Genomic DNA, 8,163 nt, shown 5'->3' on the forward strand with positions numbered 1-8,163 from the left:
ATCCATCTAACTAATCTCGTCGGCTCAACTCAACTCAGAAAAGAAAAAGAAAAAACTAATCGTCGTCTGGTCCCAGTCATCTCACACGCAGCGGCGTGATCCGTCCATCAGACGGAAGAAGAGGGCCGGTGCACGTTAATGGCCTGCTCGGTCGTTGTTCATGCGCGCCCCTCCCTCACTCCCTCCCTATTAATATCCTCCTCCTCCTTGGGCCTTGGCTCCCTCCAAACAACCGGAGCTCGCGTCCCCCTCGATCTCCGGACAAAAATCCGCCCTTTTTACGCCCGCCTTGCCCTTTCTGGCCGCGAGAGCCCCACCCCCACCACGATCTCGCCCCCTCGCGTGCGCGTGTTTCCGTCGCCCCTTGTCTGTCCCTTTCGCCCGATTTCCTTGCGGTTGAGGAGGTTGTTGGAGCGGGCCGGGGAAGAAAAGAAGTTAGCCCGCCGCGCCGCGCCTCGCCGCGCCGCCGCCGCAGCCATGAACGCGCTCGCCGCGACCAGCCGCAACTTCCGCCAGGCCGCCCGGCTGCTCGGCCTCGACTCCAAGCTCGAGAAGAGCCTCCTCATCCCCTTCCGCGAGATCAAGGTCCCGCCGTCTTCTCTTCTCTCTTCTCTCTTCCCTCCTCTCCTCGCCGCCGACCGGACCTTGACTTTGTTTTGCTTATCATCTTGGGTTCCTTTCCTTCGCAGGTCGAATGCACCATCCCCAAGGACGACGGCACGCTGGCCTCCTTCGTGGGCTTCCGCGTGCAGCACGACAATGCCCGCGGGCCCATGAAAGGTGGCATCCGCTACCACCCCGAGGTGACGGGATCTCTTCTCATCTCCTCGTGGGATTGTCTTGCTACTTCTGTCAATTTGATTGCGATTTCTCCTGAAAGCCTAAAACAAGACGCATCGAAATAGCTCTCAAAAAAGCGATTGTGACCCTAAAAGAATAAGCAAATTAACACACGCAAAAATTGCTGGATTGCTTGCCAACCTGGCATGCTTTTACATCCATTGCTCATGGTCAACGATGTCATTGTTTCTTTTTCAATTCAAAGATGTGGATCCATGGTGCTTGGCATTCTTAGGTTATTTTTGTATGCTGTGTCCAGCTCTGCTACTTGACTTTCGCCTGTATGCTTAGTTTAGGACATCATGTAGATTCTCCTTGCTGTCATTTTGTCAGGCAAATGATTTGAAGCTATAGAATCCTTTTTAATGAGAGCATGCAATGCTCCTCTGTTATTACAAGCTCATATTTCTGTTGTTAAACTGTCGAAACAACCTGGCATATCTTCGAAGTCGTTGATTCTGTAACGCTCGACAAAATAAACTGTTATCGATGACGACAAAAGAATGTCTGGTGCTGGATCTTGTTATCCGTTGAACCAATATTTTGTCGGTTATTTGACTGAATTACCTTTTGTAAGTAAGCGCTATTTTATACGTTGATTGTGTAACGAGCAGCATATAGACTGTTAACGACAATGACAAAAGAATGTGTGCCCGGTCTTGTTATTCGTTGATCCAGTATTCTGGTGATATTTTGCAAGCCTAGAAAATTTATATCTTTCAAAAAATGCTAATTCATTTATAGAAATAAACAACCGAGCTAAAGTATAGTCGGTTGTTTGACTGAATTACTTTAATTGTTTCAAGGCGTTGATTGTGTAACCTCAGCAAATAAACTGTTATCGATAACGACAAGAGAACATATGCCGGATCTTGTTATTCGTTGAACCAATATTCTGCTGATATTTTGAAAGCCTAGAAAGTTTGATATCCCTAAATGATAATTCGCTTAAGGAAACAATCAACTTAGCTAACATACTGACGGTTGTTTGACTGAATTACTTTTGTGAGTAAGCAGTATTTTATTAAAAATTGTTTCAAGACGTTGATTCTTATCTGGCATATCAAACTTAAGCAGTATTTTATTAGAAATTGTTGGACTGAATTACCTGGCATATCTTAGAAGTCGTTGATTCTGTAACGCCCGACAAATAAACTGTTATCGATAACGACAAAAGAATGTTGTGTAACCAGATCTTGTTATTCGTTGAACCAGTATTTTGTCGGTTGTTTGACTGAACTATTTTTTGTGAGTAAGCACTAATTTATCTAGAAATTGTTTCAAGATGTTGATTGTGTAATGCTCAGCAAATAGACTGATAGCGATAACGACAAAAGAATGTGTGCCTGATCTTGTTATTTGTTGATCCAGTATTCTGGTGATATTTTGCGAGCCTGGAAAGTTCTACATCCTTCAATGCTAATTCAGTTATCGAAACAACCAACTTAGCTAAAGAATTGTCGGTTGTTTGACTGAATTACTTATGTGAGTAAGCACTATTTTATTTAGAAATTATGTCACGATGTTTATTGTGTAACCTCAGCAAATAAACTATTATCGATAACGACAAGAGAACGTGTGCTGGATCTTGTTATTTGCTGAACCAATATTCTGCTGGTATTTTGAGAGCCTAGAAAGTTTGATAACCCTAAATGATAATTCAGTTAAGGAAACAATCAACTTAGCTAAAGTACTGTCGGTTGTTTGACTGAATTACTTTTGTGGGTTAGCTCTATCTGTCTATTTGATTAGGAATTGTTTGAAGACGTTGCTTGTGTAACGCTCAGCAAATAGACTGTTATCGATAACGAACATGTGCCCGATCTTCTTATTCGTTTATCCAATATTCTGGTGATATTTTGTGAGCCTAGAAAATTCTATATCCTTTAATACTAATTCAGTTATGGAAACAACCAACTTAGCTGAAGTATTGTCGGCTGTTTGACTGAATTACTTATGTGAGCAAGGACTGTTTTATTTAGAAACTGTTTCATGATGTTTATTGTGTAACCTCAGCAAATAAACTGTTACTGATAACGACGAGAGAACGTGTCCGGATTTTGTTATTCCCTGAACCAATATTCTGCTGATAGTTTGCGATCCCAGAAAGTTTGATATCCCTAAATGATAATTCAGTTAAGGAAACAACCAACTTAGCTAATGTACTGTCGGTTGTTTGACTGAATTACTTTTGTGAGTAAGCGCTATTTTCTTAGAAATTGTTGCACCATGTGTTGTTCTTTATTTTAGATTCTGAAAAGCCAAGGCAGTAAGTCAGTTGCAGGGTTGACTGATTTCTTCTTGTACTTAAACTGCTTGACAGGTTGATCCAGATGAAGTAAACGCACTTGCTCAACTGATGACATGGAAAACTGCCGTTGCGGCTGTACCATATGGTGGAGCAAAGGGAGGAATAGGGTGCTCTCCTGGTGATTTAAGTAGGAGTGAGTTGGAGCGTCTGACGCGTGTATTTACTCAGAAAATTCATGACCTTATTGGAACTCATACCGATATTCCAGCTCCAGACATGGGAACTAATTCACAGGTATGCTATGCAATTTCAGTGTCTTTACCATCGTTCACTGCCTTCCTATGTTCTGCTACTAACTCTATCTGAAACCATTTTCCATACAGACCATGGCATGGATCTTTGACGAGTACTCAAAATTCCATGGTCACTCCCCAGCTGTTGTCACAGGGAAGCCCATTGTAAGTATTACCACTATAACAGAAAATTATCTGCTGCATATAAACTCTTTACACATGATTACTAATATGATCACAATTTGGGCCTATTTGTTAGGATCTTGGTGGATCATTAGGTAGGGATGCTGCCACTGGGCGGGGTGTAATGTACGCTACTGAGGCTCTCCTGGCCGAATATGGGAAGTCTATTTCTGGATCGACCTTTGTTATTCAGGTGAGCTGTGATAAACTGTTGAGTTCTTGAATGGTAGAAAGATAGTAGCGAGTGCCATGGTAAAAAACCAAAATAAGTCTGTTCAAACATAGTGCTACTGTTAGTAGCCATCATAATGTAAAATTGTGCTTATTCTATGATGAAATCCTGCAGGGATTCGGTAATGTTGGTTCATGGGCTGCACAACTCATCCATGAGAAAGGTGGTAAGGTAATTGCACTTGGAGATGTATCAGGCACAATCAGAAACAAAGCAGGGATAGACGTACCTGCTCTGATGAAGCACAGAAATGAGGGTGGTCAGTTGAAAGACTTTCATGGCGCTGAAGTCATGGATGCCTCAGAGTTGCTAGTGCATGAATGCGATGTCCTCCTCCCATGTGCCTTAGGCGGAGTTCTTAACAGGTAATTGCTATTATCCTTTTGCGCTCTTGATGTGGCCTAAATCATTTTCACTAGATCTCACCGTACGTCACGGTTTCCCCCCTTTTTTGTTACATGTTTTGTTAAGTGTTTTCTTCTGCTAGTTTTATTGTGAATAGCAAACATCATTGATGTGCGAATATTGTGATAATCCTGACTTAACGAATTCTGCAGATAAGTTGATGCATTTTTTATTCAATCTTTGTACCTTATGAGCAACCTATTTTCTGATTGCTTCCTGGATATATACTTATAGTTTAGGGTAACTGATGATTTGCTTTAATATCTGAAGGGAAAATGCCCCTGATGTTAAGGCCAAATTTATAATCGAAGCTGCTAATCATCCAACCGATCCAGAAGCTGACGAGGTAAGAGTACTGTACCACCAAACAACTTACGATAAATTTTCATCCTTGAGAAATATAAAAAATACAACCATTGTTCAATTCTGTTTTCTGAATGTCTCACTTTTGTTGTATGTGCTGTAGATTCTTACCAAGAAGGGAGTGGTCGTGTTGCCTGATATCTATGCTAATGCTGGTGGTGTGATCGTTAGCTATTTTGAGTGGGTTCAGGTAATTGAGTATACGATGGCGGCCTTTGCCATCTCATTCCAAATTATCTTTTTGCTTGAGCCGGCAGTTTCCTTATGCTTTTTTGATGGGGCAGAACATTCAAGGATTCATGTGGGAAGAAGAAAAGGTGAACATGGAGCTCCATAAGTACATGAACAGCGCGTTCCAGAACATCAAGGCCATGTGCAAGTCTCAAGATTGCAACCTTAGGATGGGAGCATTCACCTTGGGAGTGAACCGGGTTGCTCGCGCCACCATCTTGAGGGGCTGGGAGGCATGAGGAATTCCAGATTCCTTATCGAATAATCCATGCCCGACACCGTGGTGGATGACAGTTCTTATATCCACCATCATTGATTTGGTAAATTCATCATAAGTTGCCGGCATGCCAGGAGTCCAATTGAAATAATTTTCGGTGTACATGGCAGAGATGATGGGTTTGTTCTTTCTGTTAGCTAATTATCTGCCCTGGGTTGCCAACTATGGTGATCTAGTTCTGTGTGATTGTAAACCTTCAGAGTTGTTGAATGTTTACCAAAAGTCTCTGGATTTTAATATCAAAAAGGTTATTTTGGCATCATTGGTTTCAACATTTCTGGTCTGAGATTTGATGGCCCCAAATGTAAGAGATTACTTCTGCAAGATTCATGTAACTGAGAGTTTCAACAACTTATGGCAGACAAATATCAAAGAACCAGAACAATTGCATCTGTTTCTCTTTTTGCATGAGCTGACGAGATTCATACAAATTCAGTCTCAAGCCAAACCCTCGGGGCCTCGTTGGACGGATGGTGGTATTTGTTCAGACTTGAACTAAACTGGAGCTCCGAAAAGAAATATCCCTACCTAGTTCAAACAACCCCTAAAACTGCTGAAGTTCAACAACAACATAAAGAAAAACCTAAAACTACCGATGATGGATAGAACACAAAAGCTACCGTCCTGTGCACTGCATTTAGGAACTGAAGAGGTGTTCTTTCAACTATGTGACGATGTTTCATGAGCTGCCATGCTTCAGAACTACGGCGCCTTTGTTGCCCCTGGCACCTGGGCAGGCAATGCGAGGACACAAAACTTCGGATTATTTGGTACCTCGTCATAAAAGTTCAGCAGAAATTGTTTGCGAGGTTTGCGGCGCGGCTTGACCAATGCTGACCGAGCCTCATTGGGTGTAATTTCATCCGCGGCGGCATCCATCAATGTCGGTTTGCGCAACCAGCCACGGCCCTTGGGCGGAGCAGATGCAACGTTGCCACCAGCCTTCTTGTCTGCAATTGATGTTGAGGCAGAGCCGCAGGTGGATTTTGCCGGCTCTGATCTGCAGGTCCGACGACGGCGCTTGTGCTTCACAAATGGAGCTTCGGTGTCACCCTCCTTGTCGGAGGCTAGGGCCGGAGCAGAGTTTTCGTCAGCTGCCACAAGGGGCAGTTTGCAGGGCTGGGTGCTGCACTCTGGCGTACTGAATGCTGCAGGTTCCTTGGCCAAGAGCGGCCGCTTGGCTGCTGGAGCCTCGCCGCCATCTTCCTCCGTGACTAATGCTGCACCAGAGCCGTCGTTGACGATCACAAGTGCCAGCTCGCGAGGTTCCCCATGGTTCTTATCAGTGGCGGATGGAGCCTCATTGTTGTCTTTCTTGTCCGTGACGAGCGCTTCGCCCGGGACGTCGGCCGCCCCTACCTCCGTCAGAAGGCGAGACCGGCCACGGCGTTTGGGCATCGCGGATGGCGACCCGCTCACAAACTTCTTGCCAGAAGCCGGCTTGGGCGGCAAGCCATCCTTCCGAGGCCGACCGCGGCCGCGCTTGGCCCCTGCCGCCGGCGAGCCATCCTTCTTAGGCGGACCGGGCCCGCGCTTGGCCCCTGTCATCAGAGGCCCAGCACTCACCGCCACCGCAGCGGCCTGCCAATCATCCCTCCTAGGCCGACCGCGACCACGCTTGACCACCACCAGCGAGTCATCCTTCCTGGGCCGACCGCGGGCGCGCTTGGGCTCTGTCGGCGGAGGCCCAGCCTTGGCCGGCGCAGCCGCCGCCGCCAGGACCTCGGTGAGTGCGAGCTCGGGCTGGGGCTCGTCGTCGGAGCAGCAAGAGTACCGCCCAGGCGCGGCGCAGACGAAGAGGCCCTCGGCGACGTGCTTGGCGAGGTAGTAGCGGAGGAACCTGTCGTGCGCGGCGGGGACGCCGGGGTACCTGTCGCGGATGAAGCCCGAGATGGCGGACTCCGCCGAGCCGCCGTCCTCGCCCAGCGCCTGGATCGCCTCTTCGATCATCTGCAACCAGACGAGGACGCAAACGTCAGCCAGCGGCGGCAGCCCATCCAAACCCCATTGCCATTGAACAACCAACCAGATTGAGCGCAAGCGATTTCTCCTCACATCGGAGACGATGGTCGAATTTTTCTTTCCGAATCAATGAGGAGCATCCGTCGCTGGCGATGCTCAATTAGTGATTTCCTAATTCGATTCAGGTGGGTGGGTGGAGATTAAAGAGCAAATCCAACTGTTCTTCCGGTGGAGAGAGAGAGAATCGACCGAATAAGCGGGGAGGAATAGGTAGGCGATTAATCGGCCGGGGAGGAGTGATTACCCATGAATACGGTGGGTGATCCGGCGTGGGATCCCGGCGCTTGGGCACGGCGGCGGCGGCCGCCGCCGACGAGGACGGCTCCCCCAGCGTCGCTTGCCCCGCCGCGACGGCCAGCATTGCGCGGCGGGGGCGGGCGGATTGGTGGGAGCGAGGGAGGGGCAGGAGACCAGGGGCGGAAAGGGGAGGGCGCAAATCTAGAAGAGACGAGAGGCAGGTTTAAGGAGGGGGAGAAGAGAAGGAAGCGGAGGAACGCGTCTGGTGTTTCTGGGTTCCGGAGAAAGGAAAGCCCGCCTGTGTTCGGACCATATTGCCCTTCCTGTAGGCGATTCGCCTCTTCTCTTCTCCCCCCGGAAGATGTTGGGTGGTGATATTTCGCAGCAAAAGGCACGAGATCGAATCGCCATGGGATGGGCTTTTCCTTCGGAGTTTCGATCAAAACGTTTGGCTTTGTTGAGCAAGGACATGGTTTGGGTTGGGTAACGCTGCACTGCAGGCTCACCTAACCTTTTTTATGCCACGTTTTGCGACGGAGTAGCAACAGTGGCGTCCTGGCGTGTGCCAAGGATTGACCGGCGGCCGTCCCGTACCGTGTCTGTCAGTGTTACTGTTAGTCAGCTGCTGCCCCGTAGGGCTGTAGTGTTACTGTAGTGCAGTAGAACGTTAATTAAAAAAAGTACTCCTTTCATCGTTAGAGCAACTCCAGCGCGCCGATCCAAAGGGACGGCGTTTTTGTCCGTTTTCTGTCTGTTTGGGTCGGCCGCTCGCTCGGCGTCCGCCCTCTTTAAGATTTGGGTCGGCAATACGCCCAACGGCCGCGACCCA

At 47.6% G+C, this 8,163-nt stretch overlaps 2 protein-coding genes across 3 annotated transcripts; one reads left to right on the forward strand and one right to left on the reverse strand.

Annotated features, from left to right (window-relative positions):
- The first annotated feature begins 217 nt into the window (after positions 1 to 217).
- On the forward strand, positions 218 to 5,334 carry LOC123046199 (glutamate dehydrogenase 2, mitochondrial). Its single transcript, XM_044469506.1, has 9 exons — positions 218 to 585; positions 690 to 803; positions 3,164 to 3,385; positions 3,475 to 3,549; positions 3,644 to 3,760; positions 3,914 to 4,164; positions 4,475 to 4,550; positions 4,671 to 4,757; positions 4,852 to 5,334. The coding sequence occupies exons 1-9, from the start codon at positions 478 to 480 to the stop codon at positions 5,035 to 5,037; spliced, it is 1,236 nt and encodes a 411-aa protein (XP_044325441.1). The 5' UTR covers positions 218 to 477; the 3' UTR covers positions 5,038 to 5,334.
- A 93-nt stretch (positions 5,335 to 5,427) lies between these two features.
- Positions 5,428 to 7,642, reverse strand: LOC123046200 (histone-lysine N-methyltransferase 2B). Of its 2 annotated transcripts, none has more exons than XM_044469508.1 (2): positions 7,102 to 7,642; positions 5,428 to 7,025 (listed from the first exon to the last, which is right to left on the reverse strand). In XM_044469508.1, exon 2 carries the CDS (start codon positions 7,023 to 7,025, stop codon positions 5,778 to 5,780), a length of 1,248 nt encoding a protein of 415 aa, XP_044325443.1. In that variant the 5' UTR covers positions 7,102 to 7,642; the 3' UTR covers positions 5,428 to 5,777. The 2 variants fall into 2 exon arrangements, with proteins under 2 accessions (XP_044325443.1, XP_044325442.1); XM_044469507.1 differs by having other exon boundaries at positions 7,342 to 7,641.
- Positions 7,643 to 8,163: the final 521 nt, after the last annotated feature.

The sequence above is a fragment of the Triticum aestivum genome, chromosome 2B, assembly GCF_018294505.1.
Source record: "Triticum aestivum cultivar Chinese Spring chromosome 2B, IWGSC CS RefSeq v2.1, whole genome shotgun sequence".
In the NCBI taxonomy this organism is placed as follows: Eukaryota; Viridiplantae; Streptophyta; class Magnoliopsida; order Poales; family Poaceae; genus Triticum; species Triticum aestivum.